A 27,894-nucleotide genomic window follows, 5' to 3' on the forward strand; every position below is an offset into this window, starting at 1 on the left:
ATATATTTATGCCAAGTGTCTGTCAATCATGTGTTTAACAGCTATTGACTGGTAAATAATTTCAAATGGTATTCCTCTACGAAGAAACACGTTCTATGCAAGTCATATTTACTATAGGTACGTGAAATGTAATCAGGAACTAAATTGCAAAGTATTCTCATCCAAAGCTTACCCTTCTCATGGAAAAGTGGTTAAAATCCTTTGCCAGTATGTGCTTGACGAGATCTGGTTCGGCCACAAGGAGCGTGGGACGCATACCTTCGTACGATCTGAAAAGAAATTTGACATTACTGACAATTTTAACGACCAACAAAAAAGGGGCTGTCATATAAATGTAAGGACGTCGACGTTTGTGCCACTTATGGATACTTACAAAGCTTAATTTTGCTGTTAAGAACAGCGCGAAAAAAGATTTTAACATACCTCAAGTGTTTAAATTACTTGAGATAACATCTGAATTTGAAATGAAAACAAATTGAGCCCAGGCAAGTAAAATTATGGATCATTCATCACTCCTCTTATTCCATAAACTTCTCTAATAACTCTTTATTCCCTTGAACACACCATCACTGTATTTCTGTGAAGTTTAAATGTCCTCTACGAAGAAATTCTACCTTATGAGAATAGAGCATGGTTTGCAACTTGGATTTCCCAAAAATCCAGCGATCTCTCCTTAAGGGGCGCCTCCATAGCTAGGTGGACAGGAGCAGCAGTGCGTAGCGGACGCTTCTTCATTAGACCGGGGTTCGAACCCATGACCACCAAATACCAAGGATGTGGAAAGGTTAGGGAATGACCACCGCATATCCTCGGAGCAATATGGCCTTAGTTGCTAATGCTCCTAAAAAAAACCAAATAACATTGTGATGCAGTAAGCAATCTTCGGTACTCGACATTTTCTAGTAGCAGAGCTTTTCTATTCCTGAATATGCATTTAATTTTCATCCATCCTGGAGTCAATGGAGCAAGACTCAAGTCAAGTACAAAAAAGTCAAAAGTTAAGTTGGAGAAAAACAAGATGGTGGCTTTTTAAATTTCGGGTTACATCTGAATCAATGTTGGCAAGAAATAACTCTGATTTAACAAAGATATTCTTAGTTCTAAAGTGTAAGATTTCATTGCATCAATCTTTGGTTTATAATTTATAATGCAAGTTCCATTGCGTTGAAATGTGATATTTATGTTGAGGTTATGTTTTAATTAAAACACCTATTGTAAGATGTACAAGTATATAATATTTATTACAATGACGAATTTAGATTTTCAGCTTGTACGAGCATTTTTCAGTGGACAAGGTTCTGTGTTGTGAAATATGTGTATATTGTGTGTAAACGGTTTTGACTTTAGGTGATCCTCGTGTATCCATACACAGACAATGTCTGATAACAGCTTTATCACCCATGCGTTGTCTGATACCAGGCATAACGCATGAGTGATAACGCTGTTATTAGACATTGAGTTTTTAATTCACCTCTGTCGGGAAGAAGGTGGTTAAAGCCGATTTTTTCTTTTGTTTAATGAAATAAAAAATTAATTGAATGCATTCTTTAGAAACAGCAGAGTCTACTTCTTTTTTAAAGTTTATAATGTGGAAAAAACAGCCACAGCCATCCGAGTGTATGTACAGTCTCCCAGCCACCTCTATTGTCTAGCTGGTGCCCAACAAATACAAGTTTTAACATTTTCACCCTTGATAAAGAATAATGCTAGACCGGGGGAAGCATATTTAATCAAATCCAGGACATAAAATTATTGGGCAAACTTGGTATAACCTTTAGTGCTGTGTAAATGATACTTACTTTTGGAGATATTAAACATTATGTAATGGATAATTAAGTAATAAATAATATATTTTCCTGGGAGAAACTTCCCTCTCTAATGAGAGAATCGTCTCCATGTTTCTGTAGGTGGACATAGGACTTAGTTTACGATGAAAACATAACACACTTACCCGAAAAGTCTCCCATATTCCTTGTATGCCTTAAGTTGATTTTCATGGAATGACTGGTGAAAAAGAAACAAAAATCCCATGAGTTTTGAAGAGCTGGCATGTTTAACTCAAATAATAAATTCACACCTAAATGTAGAGATTGTAATACAGTAGTTATCGCAACTTACAGCTACAGCACACGGCTATCAAAATAAAAATAAAACGAACCTGTTATTTTTTGAATAAATGGTGATTACTTTGTTTTTAGACTACTTTTTTGAAGAAAGGACTGTGGCAGAATTCCTTTACTGCTTTGCCATGGCAAGACTCTTTCGTCAAACCTTATTGACAATTTTTGGAACAAGGAGATCATTGGAAAATCATCAAAAAAATAAGCTAGATCTAAGGGCATCGCATGCCCTTAGATCCATCGATGACCTTTGATTTTTCCTGCGATGATTTGGATTTTTGTGAAACCGCGGTTTGATTGGTTTCCTATCTGGTCTTCGATTCTTCATTTTTGATCCAGAGAAGGTATGGAAAACACGAAATACATATTTAATGATCTCGACTTTCTAGTGGAGTCGGTTTCGTACAAAATTTTATTTCGAATAATATCAAGCTTAAAAGTAGAAGCTTATTTTAGCTTGGTTCCAATTTGCATTTAAAATAAGTCTTCGGTTGTGTATGAGTTTAAGAGCGTCTAAAATGCGACCGAAACTTGTCATATTTTAGCTTACAGACTACAGTATACTGAAAACATTTTAAAGCTTGCTCATGTTTTCGCATCCTAGAAAAACTTACTTAGAACAGAAAAAAAACTGTAAGTCAAATTCATTATTACCTTTCCAAGCAGCCTATGAAGTGATCCAATCACTGCATAAGGTTTCAAACAGGGAATCCCCCGTGATTGCCAGTAGTTGTGATTTTTGGTGACGTAGCTGAAAATAAGGAATTTCTTCATTACAAATTATTCTAAGATTTTAACGAATATCTGTTAAAGACAACAAATATAAGAACAAAATTGAATTTTAAATATTCACTTTATTCCATTTCATTTTGGAATCGAATTCTATCAGAGAGGGGGAATTCGTAAAGGCCTCTTCAATCGAGAAGGTAGTTAGCCAATCTCAGGCAGAGGGAGCAGAAGTTTGCCTGCATAATATGAAAATCTGCCACAACACGTTCTTGTAGAGCCGTAATGCGCGATGAAAAAAAATTCTTTTTAAACATAACAGCTTAAACATTTATCAAAATGTTTTATATTTTCTCAATCCTTTTGCAGCAATCCTTTTGCATTTTCATGAAGCAAAATCCACTCCCTCATCTCAAGTCTGTGGTCTTTTATTTGTTATTGTGTCCCTCAGGAAACACTTCGTGTACACTCCCGCCAAAAAAGTTGGGAATCCCATTCCCAACTTCTTAATTTTCAAAGTGTTTTTTTTTTTTTTGTTTTTATTAAAATAGGACCAACTTATTTACCAATATTTATTAAAATATTTTCTATGTATAAAAATCAAAAAAAAAAACTTACGTGATATTTAAGAAATTAAGAAAATTCAAGAACCAGAAAGGTGTAGAAGACTCGTGAATATGGTAGAATATTGTAGAAGATTCAGAATATGGTGGAAGTTGTGGATGATTCTAGAATATCGCAGAAATTGGGATTACTGTTATGATATTATAGAAGATTGTAGACGATTCTAGAGGGTTTTGCAAAAATATAAATTGCGAGGTAAAAGATGTAACTTATAAAATCGAACACCCCTAATTCAGAAAGTGTTTAGGGTAAGTTTGGTGCGTTTTTTATTACAAGTGATAAACATGGCAAGAAATAAGGAACTGAATGTTAAAAAAGAAGTGCTATTATAACTCTGTGTAAAGAAAGTTATTCCATAAGTCGTATTGGCAAAAACTAAGCGTTCATTTAAGTGACTACGATTCAAGGAGACTGGTAGGTTAAAGGACAAACCACGATCAGGAAAACTGCGCTTAACAACGGAAGCACAAGATAAGACCATAACTCCAATTTCTAAACGCAATTGACAACGTACTGCACCTGAAATCTGAGCTGAGTTCAATACTAACAGAGAAACTCCCCTGTATACATCAACTGTAAAACTTCGTCTTAAACAAGCAGGACTCCATGGTCGGGTAGAGGTCCGAAACCCTTATTAAAACCGGAAAATCAAAAGAAGCTTGGGCTGAGAGCCATCAACATTGGATAATTGAAGAGTGGAAAAACGTACTGTGGAGGGATGAATCCAAATTTGAAAACTTTTTAATCCAAGCGTGGAATATATGTGAGACGATCAACTGAAGAAAAAATTGTCCCACATTGTTCAGTGCCTAAAGTCAAGTATTGGTGGCCCCATCATGATCTGCAGTTGCTTCTATTTTTCTGGAGTGGGTTTCATCGTAAGAAGGAACTTTAAGAAAAGAAGGATACAAAAACATTCTTGAACATCATGCAATATCCTCTGGACTCCGACACTGTGAACTAAATTTTATATTATAACAAGACAATGACCCAAAGCACAGCTCTTAGCTGTGCAGGGACTTTCTAGAAACTAAACAACAGGATGGGATATTGCGAATTATGGTGTGGCCACCTCAATCGTCTGACTTAAATCCAATAGAGCTTTTAGGAGATCATCTAGAACAGGGGTTCTCAACCAAGGGAGAATTTTAGTGTTTCAAGGGGGGGAATTGGAACCACAGATTGACAGACTCAAACTGTTGGAATATTGATCTTACTACAATTCTACAGATTGTACGTAATTTACAGGACATCACACTTTATTGGAAGTCACATATTAAATTAAAAATAAAGATAAATATTTCACTTTTTTATCTTTTTGGAATGCCCCTTTTGAGTCAGACAATCTTGGAGAGGGGCTGAATGATATTCTTACATTGGTGAAAAGGATGCATGAGGAAAAAAGGCTGAGAAATACTGATCTAGACCGTCAAAGTCTGTGAGGTTTTGCCCACCTTCACAAAATTTGAGTAATTTTGTAGATGGCTTGGAATGTTAGTCAAGACACTATTATAAAGTAAATCGCCAGAATAGTACGTCTGCTTAAGGCAGAGATAAAATCACATTGAGAATATTTTGATGAAAAATTTGCATAATTGTTAATATTAATCATTTCAATATTTTTTGCTGTAAATTTTTCACTGCTTAATAAAAAAAAATCTTAAAATAATTTGTAGCATGTTGATTTTTATATTAAACCTCGCATTGTCATAGTTAATTTCAAAAATATTAACGAAAACTTGTCAAACGTTGTGATTCCAAACTTAAGCGGGAGTGTACATCTTCTCAGTGATGGTTCAGTCTTTTGTATGATAGTGCTTGAGTTTTCAAAATGTCTCTTATCTTAATATATCAATTGAATTTCAAGGTTATCCTCTGGACAAAGTTATCACGTATTTAATAGCGAGACACTCTAGTTTAGGAGTATCTTGCTATTAAGTTTGCGATTGTGTTGAAAATCCATATCGCATTGGTGATACTGTAGGACTTTAATCAGTATTGTTTTGCCTGATACGCACTATATGGAATGAAGTACGACAAAAATTCACAAGGGCATTAATGAAAACAAGATTTTCCTGTTGATTCAGAATGCTTATTTCTACGTTTGCATTCTTTTCAAGTGGCACTCAGTCCTGAAGATTTTTATAATTGTAATGAAAAATGGCACTCGCTAGGAAAAAGGTTGCCAAGCCCTGATATCGAACAGAAAGAAAGTTATACTATAGTTGAATCGTGAATGAAGATTTAGGTTGCCAAACGTGAACGACGCTAAGCGACCTCGTTTTAATAAACGGAAGTGTCTACTTACATATATAAGGCTGTGAGAAGGCAAAGAAATAGTGCAGTCGTGTAGAGTAGTCCCACGGGAATGTTAACACCGAAAAGATCCATTCTGATGTTTTTAACAGGGTTCTTTACAGAGAGTGGCCCAACGCGAACAGCTTGCAATCATGTGCTGAAGCAAAGCAGAGTTCACAAATACGTAATTTGCTGCAGAACACGTGATTTTGTACGTACGTCATGATTAAAGAATATCTCCTTTGCTGTTTATTCTACGTTTACGCTATTGCTAAGGTTTCCTTTTGCTGGTGGCGAGACAATTTTCGGTCAATTCCTAACTTTCCTTCAAATGGAAAACACTTTAAAGAATCAATATATTGACTAAAGTACAAGGAATTGAAGGTGTAGTTTATTTAGTTTTGTTATAAAATGTTTTATTTAAGGAAATACACTACCTTCCAGAAAGTATCTGGACACATCTCGGTTTTACATTCACGTTACTGCCACTACTCCAATAGCGTGTCAGTCGCCCTTTGGCTTAGGACACACTCCGCCATCATGGATATGCTTCTCACTAATGACTGATAGAGTGCAGGGGATTAGCTATATAGTGCAAGGAAGCCACAGGCGTTTGCAAAAAATAAATAAAAATTATATAAAAGACAAATTATGCGCTTCCCTCTTCACACAATTAACTATCCAGTTGACCTGCGAATTTATTCAAACTGTCGGTCTCAACTACCTGCGAGGGCAACCGGCTATCAATCTCGCTGACTAAAAGAAAACTTTCTACAATTTGATCTAAACCTCAAGCCCTGTCATTTGAGTTGACGGCACATAGTACTGGAATTCGCTATAACATATTCTGCCTTCATTCATTTTACTAATACTTCTCAGAGCCTTATAAACATCGATCAGGTCACCTGAGGCGCCTGGTTGCCAAACTTTTGTAGCCCACATAATCGGAGTCTTTCTTCATATGGTCGTCCTTTACCTATATCACCATTCGAGTTGCCCGTCTTTGCACCCTTTCAAGAAGCTCGATATCTTTTTTAAGATAATCTCCATATTTGAACACAGTATTCAAAATGTGGTGTTACAATTGCCTTATACAATGGGATTATGATCTCTACAGAATAGCGTTCGATAAATCATCGATAGGACATCATGGGCTTTCCTGGCTGCCTGTTTACTGTCAGAAAACTTTATATTTGGTCGTATCGTATCTCCCAGAACCCTTTCTTCCTCCACTAGTTTTAATTCAACCCCATTAAGTATGTAATTTTTTGTGGGTTGCTATTCCCCGAGTGTAAGACCATGCATCTTGCTGTATTAAAACTTAGCTGCCACTTGTCCTGTCATTCCTGAAGCATGTTCACGTCATCCTGAAAGAGCGCTGTTTGGACCAATCATTAATAACATACCCAATCTTTACGCCGTCTGAAAATCTATGCATCACGCCGTTTATCCCTTAATCGATGTTGTTTATTAAAATAAGAAACATGGTTTCGATTCCTCCTACAGAACAGTAACTTGCTGAACTACTGAGGTGTTTTTCTGACCCTCATTCAACGTTTTGGTTCATTCCATGGGGTTCAAATCGTAACTCTGCACTGACCATGTTCAACTTTTGCACATTCAGGTCTTCGAACAGTACCGTTGGATCATTATTCTGTTGAAATAAACATGGGTCTGTACCAAAGACTGCCGCATCGCAGGGAGCATAGATTTGTCCAAAATGTTAAAGTAGGCGTTGGCATTCATGGTTCCTCACAAAATGGTGTTAACAGTACACGCAATCTGCTACACAAAATGATGCAAGAAATATTCAATCATAAATGATCGAATTAACTCGCAGACTTATCTTCATTGCTATAGCCTCGATTGAAGAAGACTTTAAAAATTCCTCCACTCATTGACGGAATTGAACTACGACCTCTCTAAACTTAGGCAGACGACGATGTATCCTGCCGACTAAGTTGGCATAGAGGACAGAATGATGTACTATCAAAAACAGATTATTATTATTAATATCATTTTATTTCCACAACAAAATGCCCTGAAACAGCCTGGTTCGGCTAGAAGGGTGTACATTATGCAAATTCCAGTTGATTACATTCATTGGAATTGCAAGAGATCAAGACAGATTGAAAATGCATAACAAGCTAAAAATCAATACATTAAATAATAAACAATAAAATAAATAAATACCAAACAATAAAACACACAGTAGTGAATCCAGGAAAACTTTTACAGGGAATTCTTTCCACAACGCGCTTATTGTTCGTGTTTATAGAGTTCTTTCACTATGCCCTGTCTATAGCGCTTCGAGCTGCAGAAAGATGAAGCATCAATTCCTAGGGAGTTATACATTCTAAACGTATTTGCCAGGAACACTGACCTAAGGTATTGCACATTTTGCAGATAAGATTGTAGACAAAGTGTTGAAATGCACCGGGTTCTTTGTGAGGTCCGAGGGTTTGCAGAAACATCCCAGATATCAAGCGAATCCATTTGGCCACATAAAAGTTGTGCCAGGTGTGTAGATTCCTCTCTTTGACTATGGTTTCCCAGGGTTTCATGCCCAGGTTTGTATAGACTACACTCATGAAGATGGTGAATGGGTAGCCCATCTCCCTGTTTAGCCATCTCAGGAGCCAATATTCAACCCCCAGGAATCTCTTCAGTTGAGTAGAGGAAGCTCCTGACCAGAGTACCGAAGCATATAGCGGTACGGGTGTTAAATTTCTTCGGACGTATTCCAAGAGGAACTCCCGAGGCCTAAGACCGACCAACTCCTGCCGGATTGCCCAGTACGCCGTAAGCGTTTTAGCCTAGTCATCTTGAAGGGTCTTTGAAAGTAAGTCCATCATCCCACTTCAACCCCAATCCATGTGAGAGTGAACCTTTTTAATGGTGGTCCCATTTATTGTGAGCATAATTTCATTAATAGTCCTTTTCATGAAAGTCATCTCAGCTGCTTTTTGAGGATTCAGTTTAAGTCCCATACATCCTAGATAATCCTGGAGCTCGAACAGTGCTATCTGATTTTCATAGGCGACTGCCTCAGCTTTTGCTGGATCATCGCATATGACCAGCATCTTAAGATCATCAGCGTATGAAATGAAGTTTGGATGCTTCGCAAGGAAGGGCTCTAGTGCTGCGGCAAAAAAACCATGATGAGAGAATTACCCCTTGTGGGATGCCGACAGAGGTTGTGGTGATCATCTCCAATCTGTGATCATATTTGATAAATATTTGTCTGTTGATGAGGAGTTGATGGAGGACAGTAAGAAGATTACCTTCGATTCTTAAATAATGCTTCAGAATTTCACAGTTAGCTCTGTTGTGCTGAGTGTGTCGAAAGCTGCTTGTATATCTAGGAATAAGATTTCAAGTTGTTTCTTTGAGTTAAGGGCTTTTTGGATTTCCCAGCTGGTCATTAATAGATTTGATAGCGTAGACCTCCTAGGAATAACAGCATGAAGATGCTGTGGATTGGCCATTGAAGCAGTGATCGACTAAGGTGGACTGTATCGTTTTTTTCAAACACTTGTAGTAGTCCACAGGAAATAGAGATTGCTCTGTAGTCTCTGGGATCTTTTGGTTTATTGGTTTTTGTAACTGGTAAAGCATGGTAGACATTCCATATTATCGGTGTGATACCAGTCTCGAGGGTGCAGTTGAAGAGGTGATGTAATAGGGCAATCACATAGAAACTGCATATTTTTAGAATAAAGAGTGAGAATCCGTCGGTACCAACTGTAGATTTATTGGAAAGGCTCTTTACTGCTTTCATAATCACTTCTCTTGATACCTTAACGTGTGCAAGCTCGGTCCTGGCGTTATCTGTGATGGCCGCTATAGGGAGGGGCGGATGTTTTTCCTGGTCAGAGAGGAAGGTTGACTGTGTCCACAATTTTATCGTTATTTTCATCCATTTCCAACTGACGACCACATGTGGAAACGATACGCTTGGAAAGCCTAAGTCTTCTCTGGATATATATACGATGTGGCTTTTTCCGAACGCGCAGGAAATTCGCTCTTTGTTTGTTGTACGTGATGTGATCTAGCATGGAACCAGACTTTTTCCAGGTTTTGTAGGCTTTTTGCTTTAGATTAAAAGCCTCTTTCGTTTCGGAGTTGAACCACCACTTAGAGTTTGAAGAGATTTTGATTGTCTTCGACGCACCAATGAAAGCAATGTGTCTCAATTCTTTAGAAATGGCATTAATTGCCTCTTCCACTGTTTTGAAGCAGAAATTATTACAGTTAAATGCTTTGAGTACAGCGAGGATAACATTTGGCCTGAGTAGGTTGGCTGAAAACGTTGCTACTGTTTGTACCGGGTCCGCTGGTTTGGTCGCAGCGACTGAGGCTGCCGGTGCCTGTGCAATTTCAAACACTATTGGTAGGTGGTCCGACACGAATTTGGAGATATACCGTATGATTTGTATTTGTTCAAAATTTTGGTGGACGCTGTCCAGGACCTGATTTCCTCTGGTCGGTGGTGTATTCAGTGGGATGATCTCCCAGGTCCGCATGGTATCTACCATTTCTTGCCTTGCATCATTGTACCTTGGAAGAGGCAGGTTGAAATATCCTAAAATAGTTGTTTGGATATTCCATGAGATAAGATCCTCTCTGATTGATGAGGTGTGTCCTTTGGGAGATACACAAGGCAGATTTGGATCCTTTTTTCATTTTTGTTGAAAATTGCAGGGATTGCTTCATAGTTTGATGTTTTACTGCTGTAGACATGTATCCGCCTGAAAGAGGTCTTGTAGAATATGACAACACCACCTCCTCTCTTATCCTTTCTGGAGTTTGCAATATATTGATAATGAGTGGACGAGAGAGCAATCAAAGTTATATTCCCTCGTCAACCCATGTTTCTGAGATACCAATGAAATAAATGTCTTCCTGGAGGATCAGGGATTGCAAGATGTGTAGCTTGTTAGTAAGGCTCCTAACATTTTGTAGAAAAAATGTTACTGTTGTTTGGGTTACATCCATTTGCACCTTGTAAATTGATTGCTATTGGTGTACACTAGGGGACTTGTGGTTAGTATCTTTTTTTTTGTTTCCATGAATGGCTTAATTAAGGTCCCTGTCCGCCATACTGCCGGGTTAAGCACCTTGTGCAGATGTGTCCGCGGGAAAGACAGAACAAACGAGAAATATAATGAGTATTTTGTTTTAATGGCTCTAACATCTACCTTTGCGCCAAGCTCTATGTCCAGGAAGCTTTTTATAGCAGTGTCCTGGGTAGTAGGCGCTAGCCTATTGATGAACAGCTTCGCCCGCGAAGTCACTGCTGTGATGTAAGTTTCGCAAACTTGTTTGAGCTGGAGAGTTTCCAAGGACATTTCCGTCAGTTGAGTACGCTTAGTGGTTGGATTAAGGGCGCCCGTTCCCTCTGGATCTAGCATGGTGCATCTGGTAGACCTGTCCACATTTGTGCTAGCAAAGCATTCCAGACAGCTATGAGATGGTGAACCTTGCAGCAGTTCTCGCCTGTTACAGCGTTTCCAATGATCATGTGGACATATAGTTTAGGATTAGCACCATATTCTGCTCGTTATTTCAAAAAATAAATTGAAATGTGAAGAGTATTACTCTGTACAGCTGATAACAGCCTTAGTCTTTCCTTATTAAATCTTTTGACAAAATTCAACATGGAATCAAGGAACGTCATTTAAGTACAGTAGTTTGTTTTGTTAGAGTTGATTAGTGGAACCCTTTTATACATATTAACATTCAGCCAAGAGCAACGGTTCACGTGGCCGACCGGGCTAGCCGAGTGAGTAAAGTACCTGCCCAGCAACCCAAAGGTCGTGGGTTTTATTCTCGCCTCGGGCTTGGATCAAAGTACTGCAAAAACCTTGGGAGGTGCAATATGGCCACAGAAGCCGATGCGCCAACAACTACCAAATCAAAAAAAAAAAAAAAAAAAACGGTTCACGTGATTTGATTAGTATTATTTACGATTCAAATTAATTTATTACGAACAACCACGTGATGTCATCAAGAAAAAGTACAGTAATTTGAAAAATCGCTCTACAAATGAAATTGTTTATTACAAAGCTACAGCCTTCCTCTCTTAGACGAATTACGTGAAAACTAGTATCACGTTCATTTTCGTAGTTGTAATTATTATATTAATAGTTAATCATATAATTATTTAATATTAATTACTCTAACAATACAGTCAAATAGTCGGGCTCCAATCTTGCAAACTTACAACCAGATCAGTAATATTGAGCAGCAAAAGCGTATAAGCATTATACCCCACCCCACCCCACCCCTTATTTTTTTCTGATATTCGAAAGCGACGATTAATGGCCACTTTCGCATTTTCGAAAACATTTTAAATGAAATTTGGTTAACGTTTGTATCTACAAGGTATCGAAGGTCAAGAAAGGATCGTACAAATTAAAACTTCTTACGTTTATTATCTCAAGATTGTATGTCATTTATTCACTGCTATACAAGTTTGTGTTCTTCAACAAGTCGATGGGTATTCGTTCCTTTACATAACATTAAACTGATAAAGCACTGAATTCCGAAGATATCGGGGAAAGTGTTGACAATATTAAAGTAGCATTCATTCCCAGTGTTCCTCTAAATCTGATCACGAATTTCCCCCCGTAACTCCTGTCAGGCTCTCCCTGCACTTAACCTTTAGGGTGACATCTACTGGCTGCAAAAGGCCACGACCAGAGAAGATATCCAAAGGAATCTGAAATGACAAAATGAAGTAGTTATTTGATGTTTTATAATAATAAGAAATGGAATCTGTTTCAATCAAAAGATAGCAATCGTTTTCGTTCCCTACCTGGCATATTTTACAGATCAGAAAGCCAAAGTTTCTCTAAATAAAAGAAAGAAATCCTCACAACTGCAATAAGCTCCATATGAAGTTGTTCCTATGAATTTCCCCACTGTTACACTACAAATAAATAGCACTTCTCGAATAGGAAGCCACTGGCTACCAGTTTGCAATATGGCGGTATTCGCTTCCACCGAAGACTGCTGTTTCTTTGATCGTTGCCATCTCAATGGCAGAAGGACAGCCATACCCTTGATTGACGGCGCCTCCGTAGCCAGGTGGGCAGGAGCAGCAGTGCGTAGCACACGCTTCTTGATTAGACCGGGGTTCGAGCCCGTGACCACCAAATACAGAGGATGCGGAAAGGTCAGGAAATGACCACCGCATATCCCCCGAGCAATATGGCCTTAGTTGCTAATGCACCTAAAAACCAAACAACAACAACCCTTGATTGACAACTCATTGATGATACACCTCACGACGAAAAATTCCAAAATGCTAAAAATTAAATTTCTTTGTAGTTTTCGCTCAGGACTTAGTTTCGTCGAATTATCTTTAATTCAGAATGAAAATAGCACAGTCTGAAGTCGAACAGAACACCTACCTTTGTTTCGGGACACACGCAGAACTTCACATGGCGCATCACCTTGGCCAGACATAGCTTGATTTCCAGCAGGGCGAACCTCATTGCGACGCAATTTCTGGGTCCCGCTCCAAATGGGAGATATACGAAGGGATGGCGATCAGCTTTCTGATCTCGAGAGAACCTTGAAAGAAAAAAAAAAAAACATCCTCTTCTTAGAATAAACACACAGATTTTTAAGATCTGCATCCAAAGTGCGAGAGTTTATCTGCCAGTTCTACAAGTATCAATTTGAGTCTCTTCTCTTAAACGCAACTCATTAGTTTAAAAAAAATAGTCGGAATCAAAATATAAATTATAATAAAAAGTGTAATCTTGATAATTTATAATAAGATTTTATTACTGTAATTGTTATTAATTATTTCGTATATGTAGACGGTCCCAGTCGACTATGAAAACTCACTCTTGTATTGGGAAGATACTGTGCCCGGCACGGCTAATCAATGTAGAAATGCATGGGTACCACAGTGTCGTGTCCGATTGTGTTGTTTACCCGATGAACATAACTGGAATGAATCCAACATCCACGATGGAAAACGCATCATGGATAAAAAGTTCCTGAATGCTTGGATTCCACTTGAAGATTGCAAAATTCAAAAATCTTTCTTTTGTTATCCGTACAGAATTTATCCACAGAGTAACGAGTCACCTTAGAAATGGTTATTTAAGGGGAACATCCCTTTGTTTTTTTTAGTATTTTACGATGTTTGAGGGTTTTATTGATTAATGTTTGATTGATCACAAATCTGAGCTCAGTAAGAGTTCTGGAAATTTGAAAAGATTAAGGCATATCAAATTTTTAAAAGAATTAAAACATAAAAAAGACATTTAAATAATTATTTATTAAATCAGTATAATTAGACTTAACCAAAGGAGATCAGCTTTAAATTGGAGTATAACAAATGTGGAGCGAATGCTGGATAAATCATAGTTAATCTTGTAGTTCGATCATGTAAGATGAATCCTAATAAAGGATACTTGTTGTGTACATAGTCTATGGAATGGAATGGGGCATTGTCATTTAAAGTGGTTTGACTTGTAGTGGCAGTACAGGTAGTCCTCGACTTTACGAGTTAATTCGTTCCTAGCGCGCGCTCGTAAAGCGAAAACTCATTTCCCATAAACAAAATTTATTTACCCATAGACCTAACGTTAAAAATAGGGGTTATGTTATCAGGAATGAAATTAGTTAGCTAATTAGTTTGTTTAAACAATGATTGGTTTATCCAAAGAAATGAAAACGTTGCCCGTAAAATCAAGCAAATTATAATAATAGAGAAATTATTTACGACTTACAAATATTGAAGAATGTTTATTCTTCATCATCATCATCGACGGAATGCACACTCGTTTATCACTCATTATTGGCTCGGCACACGTTGGTTTGTTGCACAAGGAGTCGTCTTCTTCAGAAATGATTCAAGAGGCGTTTATTTCCAAGATAATGTCTTTTCTTTATAAATTTCAATAGCATGCATTAGCATTTTTTAACGGAACACACAAATTGCAACTGACACGATTTGGGCGGAGTAACAAGTTTACGAAGCTTAAAAAAACGAATGAAGAGAAGATTCTGTAAATTTATTTGTTTTTTATACGATCGAAGATTTCAGTAAAGGGCAAACACATTTCACCATAATAACGTAAAAACCCACAATTCCTGCTATCGATATTTTCACAAATTCAATAACATCGAGTTTACTAAATAAATAATAAATAAATTTTCTGTTTATACTCCGGGACGACCAAACGGTCAGAGGAGTTCGCATGATAGATTGAATACAAGAAACAGCACCGTATTCAGTAGTCACGGGCTTGAACCCCGGTCACTCAAGGCACGTGTACTTAGGCACCCGCGCGCCTGACCACTAGGCTACGGCGGCCTACTCGTTTATAATTGCTTGCAGTAAAAGAAAAGCCAAATAAACCGGAAAGTGCAAATTGTTTTCATTCTTTTATGGTCGTGACTTCCAGAAATGTGCTTTAGAAAAATATCAGAAAGCCATTAAAAATTAGTTCTTATGATAGAACATGTGATAACGATATGATATGATTCAAAACCAGGCACGTCATTCAAAACGTGCCTGGTTTTGAATGACGATGTTTTGCTTTGTAATGTAGAAAAGCGGTCTCCAAATAAGGCAGATACTGAATGGCGCGCGCGCACACTCAGAAAGAATAAACCGTAGAATTGTGACATTTATATACGTACCTATCAGGTAGGAACTTTTCTGGATCAGGATAGAATTCCGGATCGTGGTGCATCGAATAGACGGGGATATTAACGACCATGTCTTTAGGAAGAACTAGTCCAGTGTTCCCTAACGTGTAGTCTTCAGTTACTGTTCGGTCCAGACTGCAATGGATAAAAAAAAATCACTTATTGAATTTTTTTAAAGAGAACTTCATTTCTTTTAAAAGTATAGCAGTCCAACTATTTTTGTCGTATTCACCAACCAGTTTTATTATTATTTTTTTTTATTTATTTATTTTTTTTGTGATGTCCTCATCCATGCTTTTATTTGAGCTCGTTGTGGTAAATAAAAGAATTTAAGAAGCTCTGAAATTTTTAAATTCGGTCCACTGCATCATCTCTTCCATAAGAGACACCCTACAGAACTATAAGCTGAACTAGCCATTGAACTCCTACAGAGATCGATATCCATGGCAGATTTTGCAGCCCTGAAGTCGTCCACTGTCACCAAGCAATCCAACAGCCATCAGAAATAAAATTTCAACATTGCAGAGGATATCGCGATAGATTAGTAATTTTAGTTTAATTTTTAGGGAGGACAATTCTAAAGGTATTTTATTAGGCTTATTTGGATATTTTTATTAAATAAATCTTTACCGTACTTAAACTACGGACTCAACTGGAAAAGGTGCGCATACTGCAGGATGTCGTGACTGACGGAGGAATTGTCACCGACAATTCACCTGTCCTTTTTGGCTTTTTTCTTGTAACCGCTGTCGTATGTATGAGAACTCACTGTACAGTGGGTAGCACAGTTGGTGTAATCACTGTCCTCCCCGCACCGGGTGGAAGTGACCTGAGTTCGAGTCCCGTCAGTGAAGTGAGGAATTTTTAAGGGCCTTTTTCACAACGTGGATGAGTTAGTCTGTTTCAGGTGGAAGTAGCATGGTTTTTTCTCGCGAAAATTTGGGTTTTTCTTCCAGAAAACAGAAAATCGTCCACAGAACACACGCAATACTTAGTCGCTGATGCGTGTAAAACCCAATAACAAACAAACAAGCGTACTGTAACTCTTAAAAAGCTACAAATTGTTGAGTATATGTAAACATGTCATAACATGAAAAACAAATATCAAGATATTGGTATTACTTGCCTTATTAAAGGTGAATACATTCGTAGCGTCTCAGCAATAACACAATCCAAGAAGGTCATCTTCTGAACAACATCGTAATTAAATTCTCCCTAGAGAAAAGAAAGAGAATTATGTTCAAAAACAATAGCACAAATCCATGTACAAGACTGTATTAGTGAACATTCGTTTAGTAAAGTGTCAGTTTTTATTTTGTGCGAAAGGTACAGTGTGGGTGCAAGGCTTTTATTTTCTGAAAAGTTACAATTAAATAATCATTTGGAATTCGTCATTAATTTCTTCTTTTCCTGATTTCATTCATTTTCGAATCTTTATTTTTATTTTCCCTTTGTACACTTCAGGATAAATTCAATAACAATTCAGAAATGTTTATTATATGAAAGGTTTTCTGTGTTTAAATTGATATTTGTAAATTTACGTAAATCTAACAAACAATAGCTTTGCTTAAAAACCTCGTCTTTTTTAGGGGGATTAAAAAAAAAAAAAAAATATATATATATATATATATATATATATATATATATATAGACACACACGTGTGTGAGTGTAACACGCCTATTGTCTTCGCCACATTGGTCTGTCCGTCCGCATGTAATAACTGTTTCCAATGGATGGATTTTCATGAAATTTTAGATTTGCGTCTTTCAGAAAGATTTCTAAAGGCATTCCAAATTTCATTAAAACAGGAAGAGTAGAATTGATAATTTTCCTTTATCCGTTCATCAGCATATAATAACTTGACTCCCAAATAGATGAATTTTCGTGAAATTTTACATGAATGAATGGGTATTTGCGGATTGAGAAACATACTGCTCTCTGATCGTTCGCTGTGAAAAGTCTTTAATTTTTCTCTTATTTTTTTTAAATATAAATCATGAATTATTTCTATTTGAGGAAGAAAATTGCAGAATAGATGCCTGAGTTTTGCCCCTAGTCAGCGAGTGGTTGATTGTTGAAACAAAATCCAGTCTGTTGTTGTTGTTGTGGGCAGGTAGTTTGAATAAATTAAAGGAAGAAGTAAATTCTGTTAGAGGGGGATGGATAGGGGATATGGGAAGTGTTGTGGGGTTTTTTTTTTTTTTTTTTTTGGATGATGCGATGAAAGTTTGCTTCCTTGAACTACTAATAGCGGTGCAGTGATTCAAGACAGCACGTTTATGTGGCACCAGCCAAAAATAAAGTAACCAATTTCACCTTCCCTCTCTTCATTCCCTATTGCTTTCAAATGTTTATCCAATTCCACCTTAAATTAAGATAAAGATCCAATCTACACAAGACTGGGTGGAAGTTCATTCCACTCTTTGGCTAAAGAAAAATTTTCGAACATCCCATTCTGGGTAGAATCTCATCGAATGCTGAATAATTCTTTTAAGAGCTCTTCGATCACAGAAAAGCATCTTGTAAAGTGTATGTTCACGCTTTAAAAGAAAATGTATGATAAAGACCATATTAACTGATCTACGATGTAAGTTGTGGCGTACTATGTGGAGGTGATCGATGCACCAAAACAAAAATTGTCATCATAGAATCATTACTAAGTTGTACGCAAATTCTTGCTACCAAGAAACAAATGACGAAGATTCGGTGGTCTCCAGTTTACTAGAGACTGGATTATTCTCCTGCTGGTACCAAGACTTGGAATTCTTGAATATAGGAGCTGTTGATAACCAACACCTACTTCCTATAGGTGTTGGCCCTAGTCCACTTAGGACAATACGTGCATAGTTGTCGTCCGCCTCATTGTGACATCCACAGATACCACGAAGCAGCTTACCTATTGATCGTTGCTTCCCGGTAGCAAGGTGGTCAGAAACAACTAAACAGCACACTGCACAAGCACAGCACCACGCTCTTTTCTGGCCATGTACAGAGTCTTGTATATCAACACAGAGAACCATTGCAGAGTAGAGCTGCTTATAACATTTAGAAACAGCTTTACGTAGGAAACAACACATGTCCACATCCACAAATTCTTACTATTCGAATTCGTAGCACCTTCTGACATTCCTCTTCTGCGATGCAAGATCGTCACCAATGAATGCCTGGCCACACTCCGACGAAACGCTGATAACCGCAGAACTAAAAATATATGACGGCTAGTATACTAATAATGAATGAGAAAGCCCTAAATGTTTTTGATAAATGGGGTACAGGCCTGTTCCTTTTGAGAATTTCTGTTTTTAGCTGTTTTGTGCCAGAGAAATGTATAGTAATGGCATCATGACTTTGGCGTATGCATTGTAAGCCGAAACGAGAGAGAGAGAGAGAGAGAGTACGTACGTATTCCTGATAGGTCTTGTCCACTTCTTTTATCAGTTCTTCCTGATACTCAGGATGTAAAGCCAAGTTGTAAGCGGCTAATGACAAGGTGGTTGCTGTAGTTTCGTATCCCACGACGAAAAATAGGACGCATTGGGCAAGAAGTTCATCGTGCGTAAGACCTGTTGTAAGAAAGAGACAGTCTTAGTGCTATTCAAATATAACTTCACTGAAACTCGTATAAAAGGCACATCGAGTGTTTATTAAACACGGGTTTGGTGAAGATCCTTAAAGTGTTGTTTAAAAACGCCCATCTTGTAAGACACAGTGAAAAAGCAAGCAGTCTGAGCGAATTTAGAATTTTCAAGAAACCGTTAGCTTCCCTTATGGCCTTTACTCTCCGTGGACCACTCCCCACCAATTTTTGCAAATATAATCCGATATTTTCCCTTACATTCAGCCTTCAAAGCAGCGACCAGTTTTAGCTGGTTTTTTTGGGGGGGAGGGGCTGTCTCTTCTCACATGCTCGACAATCTAATTCGTCCCAAAGGTTTTCTGTCGGACGGACAGGAAGTTTGCGCGTGTAGCACAGTGGTATCGTCATCGCCATTCCCATACCGGGTAGAAAAGGCCCTGGTTCAAATCCCGTCGATGACGCGAGGAACTTTAGTGGGCTTTTTTTACTCCGTGGCTGAGTTAGTTGGTCTCAGGCGTAGATAGCAAGGTTTTTTCCCAGAAAGTGATGTTTTTACTTTCAGAGAACACACGCAATTTACAGACAAAATAAATATATAGGTAGATGTAATCATTCACAAGGGACCCTAATATCATAATTTGGTAGTTAGTTAGTAGGACGGTCAGTACTCTGGACTGGTCAGTCCAAATTTTGCACGCTCATGTCCTCAAACCATCAAGACAAGAGCAGTACGATACGGAGCGTTGTCCTTCTCTACAGGCACGGGCCTTCTCCGACGAGCAACCACAACGTGGGTAACGCATTACTGTTCAGGACGCATAGCTAGAACTCAGTATTCATGTTTTTTTTCCAAAACAATCAATGGTCTCAAGCCCAACCATAAAAAAACAGCCCCAGACCACCTCCGCCAAACTTCACAGTTGGGATGATACAGTCTCCAGCAGATAACTTTCTCCAGGCATCCCCCACACCAGGTGCGACAGTGAGAAACGATAGATCATGTACGGTGACTCGTCACTCCAACGCTTTTAACTTTCCATTGGTCCAAGAACTGTGGACGCCATACAAAGCTAGACGACGTCTATCATTAGCTTGTGGACGGCTACGTGACCGTAGTAACCCATTATGCAGCGTTCTGCGCACTGCACTGGGTGTTGCCACGTGCCCCAGTTGTTTCACTATGGGCCTGAAGCTGCAGATTCTTTGCGGGGTTCTCCTGTCTTGTGCTGTCAGCTTCAGAGATTTTCCGGATTGTTTTATGATCTTTTCAACACTAGTCCTCTTCCATTAAAGCTGTATTTCGTCGATCTCAAGAGGGAGTAGGATTTTTCAATGAGCTATTTCAGGTTTTTCAGCCCGCACAATATTGTTGTGCGTGAGTTAAAACTATACTTCAGGAAAAAGTTCCAAGAAAATTGTTTTTAGTGTGATTGATTAGTAAATTATAAATTTCAAAAACTTTGAAATGAATTATGCATTTTTTTAAAGAAACAGAGAGGAATATATTTTTTTAAGTTAAATATAATTTGCGATGTTAAGTGATAATCCAGTCTTATAACAAAAGTCTTCCAGAAAAGATTTGATAGAATTCTAAGGAGTGCATATTTTTCTTGATGTCTCCACTTTTAGGTTTGTAACTTGAACTATATTGGTGTCCAAAATATGAAGTTTAACTATCGAGAGCATCATGGTTATGGCTCAGTATAATATTTACAATATAGTACAAAAATAGTCCACTGTATTATGGTGGGGAGAATGCCTCCTTTCTTGAGGACGTAATTCAACTGATGAAAACTAAAGTGTACTCTGTGTTACAGAATACAGACTCCTTTTGTTTAAAAGGTCAAAATCGAATGTTTCGTAGGTGATTTGCAATGTTCAGCGATATGCGAATTGACTGTTACCATAGAATTAAAATTTCATTGAGTTCCACTCACTTTTGTACTGAGGAGTATAGCGAAACAATTCCTCGTTCCCCTCTTCGTGTCCGTATTCGGTGTACGTATCTTCCTCCTCTGGTGGGGGTTCCTTTGCGGCTTCCATCATTATCTGCAGGAAGTCTTTGCTTGGCTAAAAGGGTAAAAAATCAGGTTGGTATTAAAAATATTGTGGCTTACATACGTTTGCTGTAAAAAGAAATCACAAAAGATATATTGTTATCTGTATAGTATCGTACCAAAAGTCATATCCTTCTGAGTGCCCGCACAAAGTGCACAAGAGGGCTGAATATTCTGCGCTCTCTTTCCTCTACATCTTGGGGTGCGGGTCGATGCACCTTACTACGCATCTACCGTGCACTTGTACGATCCAGACTAGATTACGGGTCCCTGGTATACAATTCGGCCAGAGACAGTGTACTTCGTTGGCTGGACCCTGTCCATCGTCTGGCTCTCCGTACCGCTATTGGAGCATATCGAACATCTCCAGTCCAGAGCTTATACGTCTGTGGGGGGTGGAAAAGAATGATGATTGTTTATATATTTAGCTATTGTTTTATTGTTTTTATTTCGTTGTGTTGTCCACTTTATTCTTATTTCCCCCACTTACGCATCTGACTTTACTTCCTAGGAGAATTCCAGATTCGTGGGAACTTCTCAATTGTGTATAATTCCTTTCGGAAAGGCTGAGTGTTCAGAAATAACAAGCTCAGATTAATAACAACAAAGTTTATTTACATATATATACAGAACATAATATACAATTGAATAAAAAACATGTAATGTGCATACAAGGTTAAGTCAAGGATACCTTGCATATATTATTCTTATATTACCAATCAATATGCTATTTTCATCATTATACTCTGTGTTCTCGCCATTCTGTTACAATACACTGAAGACCAATCTTAACTTTCCTAAAGTTTCTATTTGTTATTAGTCTTTCAGTTGGACCAACAATTCTTCGTCGATACAAACACTATATTCAATTATCTATCCTTAGAACATTCAAATATTCTCACTATATACTTTATATTATGTTAGAAGGATAATAATCATTTGAACAAAATTTAATCTATTACTTATCTTTCGTTTCTTTTGCATTTTACAATAACCTTTTTGAATTAATTAAACTCTGTTAGTATATATATAATTTACTTAAGAGATAATTTATCAATCAATTTACTTCTAGTGTTATCCCTTTTTCATTAATTAATCACTATACTGTTGCACTCACAGTCCTTGTTAACTTACAGTACTTACTATTATCTTTTTTCTTTCCTTTCCGGGGAGGTTTCAAACTGCTATTTTTGGATCACTGAGGATCTCCTTCATCTGATTTCACCTGAATTTGCTACAGATAATTTTTTTTAGGAACTCTTGGCTGCATGGAACTGGCGTTCTTTCTCCACCTTATTAAAACTTATCACAAGGAAAACTCATAGGACATCTCACACTAACTCCTTCTCCTCTCCACTTTATTAAAACTTATCACAAGGAAAAACTCATAGGGTGCTACCCTCGTTTTTCCGCTCCACCTATTAAGAACTATTTTAAGAAGAAAACTTCCCAGAGCGCTACCCTTCTCTTTTCCCACCACGACCAGACACTCCACTGTTAACTGACACATAATTCCTACCACAACAGAATCCTCAACTGCCCATGTTACTAACTCATTTTTACTTATATCGACGAAAATCTCGACTACTGTGTCCGCTGACTATTTCATTTTCCCTAGCCCAAACAAAATCTCACTTTTGTCTCCCTCCTAACTCATTTCCATAACCACCCACATAACTCAACTCGGAGTTCTGTGTCTGCCACTCACATTTTCTAACACGACAAAAACTCAACTGTCCGTTCTAACTCACTTTCCCAAACACCGACGAGAATCTAAACTTTGTCTCCCCCTTACTCATTTCCATCAACACCCACATAGCTCAACTCTGGGATCTGACACTAACTCATCTTCGCAAAACACTCCCAAATTCTCAACTCTGTGTTTTTTCTCTCCCCGTTCACTCACTTTTTGTTCATCTCCTTTTCTGTACCGCCTACATATGTCAAAGACGCCCTAGTTTTCTGTTTAACCAATCTTACTCATTTTATCAACTTTCTCTCTCTTCTTATTTGCCCATTTTATTTTCTCAAACTGATTCCTTATTGCTCGATCTAACTTCTTATTTTAAGAAGTTTGTAAACTTTCTCAGGCTGTGTCTGTACCTTTTAAAGTCAGCCGCTTATAGTTATACTTTAGCAGACTAATTTCCCACGATCTATGTAACTTGCCATCACTGCCAGCCAGACAGACTTAAATCTAATTCCCAGCATTTGTTCCGTTTTTACCACCTTATTATCCTCTTCAGGTGTCACCGATTAAAGAAATGGTCCACCGCGCTATTGTTTACCAGAGTTGACCCTTCTACTAATAGCAGTTGCTACTCGTTTCTATTGTTTGGTTTGTTTGTGTGAGCTGAGAGTCGAGTGTCCCTAGGTTGCTAATAGCTTTTCACTTACCGCTCCCCTTGTAAAGACGTTGTCTAATTTAATCCCTTGGGTGATCTTAGTAATATTCTTGACGTATGGTTTCGCTCCCCCAGATTGCCATATTATAAATTTTACTTTAAATAAATCTCACTTTTCTATGAATTAATATATTTGTAAGATTTTACATCTTACACGTCGAAGCAAACGAACCGCCGTTATCGCTTCGACGTAAGCAGTTGTCTTTAAAGTACGCTTTAAAACTGAAATCCCTGCCAGACCATCCTACGTGGCCATTCGTTTTTGAGCCACGATGGGAAAATTTGTACAACACCCGTAAGACTGCCAATCGTCCTTTTGGTATTCGTCTCCAAGAGCTACTCAAAGAACTTAATATCAAGGTAGACAAGGTTGCTCAAACACCGAAGCAACCCCTTCCACCCTGGCATGCTCATATTCCGGCATGTGACTTGTCCCTTAGAAAGTCTGTGCAGGAATCGTAAGGAGGAAGTTGTTCTTGCCCGGACCCGCATAGGACATAGTCATTTGACTCATTCATTTTTGCTGAGGGCTGATATCCCTCCTATGTGTGTGTCCTGTGGCACAATTTTATCAATTAGACACATTTTAATTGACTGTCCAGATTTTAGCAGCACCCGTTTTACCGCTTTTAATCATCTGAGTGAGCCGTATACACTCAGTCAGATTTTATCCGACAATGACAGTGTGTCTGCTGTTTTTAGCTATTTTAAATCAATAGAGGTTTTTAATTGTATTTAAAATTTATGTTACTGTTATTTCTTTGATTTATTTTTTAGATATTTGTAATTATATATCTGGACATGGTGGCCTAACTAACTAGATCACCGAGAGCTTAAATTTTTAGATATTACCTGGCCTTGGCGCATTGTAGCCTTAGTTACTAATGCGCCAAGAAATTCAAACAAACAAACAATCATCCTTCTGAGTGCAAGAAATTTTGACTACGAAATATTTGCATATTTCGTAGTTACAAACATATCATCCGGATGATGAGTAGAAGAGAATGATAGTTGAATATTGTGTGAGTAAAATGGGTGCGTGCTAGAAATGAAATATTGAAGTCTACGTGCTAAAGAAATGAAAGTACAGAGGTAACATTGACCCCGAAATACTGACTTCCATCATTTTCATCAAGCTGCAGGCCACAAATTTTCACGGATTAGCTGCGGTACACAAGTATTTAATAACAACAACAAATGCATAATTCGCTTGGCAGGGCATAAGGCACGCCGAATCTTGACTATGAATCAATGAAATTTAATCCTGTGGAGTGACAAGTCAAGTTACATCCATCTTCCAGTCAAATGGACCTGTTTGGATATGGAGGACGTTAGGAGGGTGCTTACTACCAGAGTGCGGTTTTCTCAACTGCGAAGGATGAGGAGTTGTCTTTGTCTCAGTGGTGTTTCTTATGGGTTAGGTCCACCGGTCGGTTCAATGAACCATGAATGTCACGTCTGCATTGATATTTTGGACAATTCTCTATGCATTAAGAATATTACACGTGAGACTTACCCCTGTCTTCTGCTTCCTGCTGTCAATCACCTGCAAAACTACATTTTGGAAGAAATCGAATACACTGTTATCGACGAAACGAAGTTTCATGACCTTTCCTAAGAATGGGAACAGAACTGCAAGAAAAGTAATATTTCTTTGAAATAACTGCATTGCATGGAGATGTAATAGCTACTTATAATAATAGGGAAATATGAGTCAATAGGCCTGACGTAGCCGAGTGGTCAGGAGCGACAGTGCATAGCACGCGTTCCATGAGTGGACCGGGGTTCAAGCCCGTGACTACTAAACGCGTTTATTATTTTAATAGACAATGCAAGGTTATCAGGTAGTTATGGCAACCAGCAAAACACGACGTCATTGAGTATGCCGTGAGATATTTTTAGGTAGGTGGTAGGAGGAAGTTTCATTGTGACAGTAGTTACATTCGAGAAATAATGCAACACGTATTGTTGTTGTATTAGGGTTTTAGGCGCATCGACGACTAAGGGCAAAATTATGGTATCCTTGCCTGAGGCCGACTAACTCAGCCACTTTTTGGAAAAGGCCCATAAAGATTGCTCTGGTCATCGACGGGACTCGAACTCGGGTCTTTTCACCTGGTGTGGGGATGAGTTTTTCCGAGAAAGATGCATATTTATTTTAGATTATTGCCTTTCATCCACACTCTGTGCTGTCCCGAATAACCTGAATCAAAGAATTAAGAACTGTATTCGCACCTATGGTGAACATATTTTTAGTACAATTTCATCAGACTATGCAGTGGATGCGCGTTTACTCGAAAGATGGAGCTTCTAAAAAATACTGTTACAGTTTTAAATTCTGTATTAATTTTTTTTTAAATATGGTGTATTATGAAAACGGAGAAATTTTAATAGCTTTGTAATGAGATGATTCTAAAAATTGTCTAAAATTTAAGGCTTCCCTTCGTTTTGAAGAGCAATTTAAAGTTACAGCTAACGACTATTACTTGTAGCAGCATGTTCTCATCATGCATACAGTTCTCAGTGAGATAAAATCACGCTTTATAAACAAAAACTGAAAATTTATTTTCACAGACATGTATTCTAATGATAATTCCTAATGTTGCTAATAAAATAAATAGCTAAAAGAGAAACGGAAAATGGTACTTACATCCAATCGTAGTGGCGATGCTCACATTCCCGCTGAAAAACTTCCTCGCGTGCGTAACCATGGGGTTGTTGGGGTCATTGTGAGAGTCGATTTTCACTCCAAAAGCGCTGCTACTTATAACATCCATCGTGAAGGCACCAAATAACCTGAAATATTTCAAATCCTCAGTTGCAGCGAGCCGCACTTACACTACCTCTTTGTTTCTGAAAATATTAATCTGATTTTAATTAAGTAGTTAATTCTTAGTGTATTTCTTTGTCATTACTTTCTAGGCAGTACTCGATTATTCCACACTGGCTGCTCAATCCATCTTTTGTACCCTTTTGAAGTCCTTTCTCTTCTCAGGGATCTCTCGTAACCCCATCTTAGAACTTGCCATTATCAATCTGCTCTCAGAATTCATCTTTTTTGTTACCACTTTGCAGATCTCTTTAGGTTTGTTCTTTGAAACAGCCAATCGTCTTCCTCCTATTGAGTTGATCTTACATCTGATGGTTGATTTCAGCTCTCACCCTACTGCTAGTAGTTCTGTCGAAATTTTCTCAACACACGTCTCTTCGCAAGTATCCATTTCTTCCCTGCAAAGAACTGGACGTTGTCACTTTCAGGTTGGGGACCTTTTATGGTCATAATGACCTCCAAATACTATCAGCCAATGGCTTGTTTCTTCACAATTCGACAGCGAGAAAATATATAACAACATGAGAGCATCTCCTTCCGTTACGGTGGAGAAAAATGGAGAATCTTATTCTGCTCTGTTCTGGAATTTTTCACAATCTCATATTACACCGGATTGAACACCCTTTTTTCAATTTAACTCGAAAGGTTGATATCCAGCGTGAATAGTTCTGGATATGTTTCTATACTCATGTAAGAACATTCCAACACTTATTTACTCGCATTAAAGCAATCCAGAATGCATTATTTATCAGGTGAAACGGTCCTTCAGACATCATTTCTAGGATTAATAGAGAAGGGGAATATTTGTTTCATCTGGTAAATTGTCAATTTTCGTTAGCTTGGCATTGAGCTAAAGGATTAATAACTTTTGCTTGACATTCACCAATTAAAATTACAAGCGCACACGATCCTGAATTAATGGAAAGCAAAAATTGTTTGAGTTCCTTTGCAAGATTCAGCAAATCCTTACATAGCATATTGTTTTACGTAAAAACAGAAATAATTTCGAATCGGTTTTGATCATTTGTAGGTATTTAATTCGCTTATAAACATCAGAAATTACAAAAGTATAATAAACACAAAAGATATAATATTATATAAAAATATAAATTTTAATTAAATATAAAATATAAAAACCCACTGGACAGTCCGATTGTTTTAAGATCGACGAAAATTGTACTCAGAAAATTTGGGGAATCTGTTTTTGCCCTTTGCATTTTCTTTAAATGCTACTAGGTGGCAGAAGTGTTTACTTGGCGTGCAGAAGCCATTGGTAGTATTTCGAAGATTAAGGTTGAGTTTTTCACATCAACGGTTTATGCCACTGTTTTAAATATTAATCTACAATGTTCAATCACCAGGATGTGCCTAAAACAAATCTATTGTCACTCGATGCCATAATAATATAAAAGGTAATAGAAATCCTTTTTCTAGATTAGAAACAGGATTCATGTTACTCGAATTTCGACACAGATCGGCCACTTACCTTCTGCAGTCAACCGGGTTTTCTTTCTTCGCTATTTCCAAGAAGTTTTTTGTAAGTGTGTCAACGCAATCGTTAATAATCGTTGCCATCTG

General features: G+C 37.8%; 2 protein-coding genes across 2 annotated transcripts in view; both read right to left on the reverse strand.

The window, feature by feature from the left end:
- LOC150085910 (uncharacterized) overlaps positions 1-11,182 on the reverse strand; it is a 97,114-nt gene extending 85,932 nt beyond the window's left edge. The window contains exons 1-4 of the mRNA XM_090374737.1: positions 10,926-11,182; positions 2,775-2,871; positions 1,952-2,004; positions 173-269 (exon numbers count right to left, since the gene is read on the reverse strand). Coding sequence (XP_090230863.1) covers positions 173-269; positions 1,952-2,004; positions 2,775-2,871; positions 10,926-11,182 — 504 coding nt within the window. The remainder of the gene's footprint in view (positions 1-172; positions 270-1,951; positions 2,005-2,774; positions 2,872-10,925) is intronic.
- Positions 11,183-12,304: 1,122 nt separating this feature from the next.
- The window catches only part of LOC150085911 (cytochrome P450 3A24-like), a 34,071-nt gene continuing 18,481 nt past the window's right edge, over positions 12,305-27,894 (reverse strand). The window contains exons 6-14 of the mRNA XM_090374738.1: positions 27,803-27,891; positions 26,137-26,282; positions 25,003-25,118; positions 20,962-21,094; positions 18,850-19,010; positions 16,573-16,661; positions 15,438-15,581; positions 13,187-13,349; positions 12,305-12,492 (exon numbers count right to left, since the gene is read on the reverse strand). Coding sequence (XP_090230864.1) covers positions 12,385-12,492; positions 13,187-13,349; positions 15,438-15,581; positions 16,573-16,661; positions 18,850-19,010; positions 20,962-21,094; positions 25,003-25,118; positions 26,137-26,282; positions 27,803-27,891 — 1,149 coding nt within the window. The 3' untranslated portion in view covers positions 12,305-12,384. The remainder of the gene's footprint in view (positions 12,493-13,186; positions 13,350-15,437; positions 15,582-16,572; positions 16,662-18,849; positions 19,011-20,961; positions 21,095-25,002; positions 25,119-26,136; positions 26,283-27,802; positions 27,892-27,894) is intronic.

Source organism: Mastigoproctus giganteus, chromosome 5 (genome assembly GCF_048544385.1).
Source record: "Mastigoproctus giganteus isolate SK-2022 chromosome 5, ASM4854438v1, whole genome shotgun sequence".
Taxonomy (NCBI): Eukaryota; Metazoa; Arthropoda; class Arachnida; order Uropygi; family Thelyphonidae; genus Mastigoproctus; species Mastigoproctus giganteus.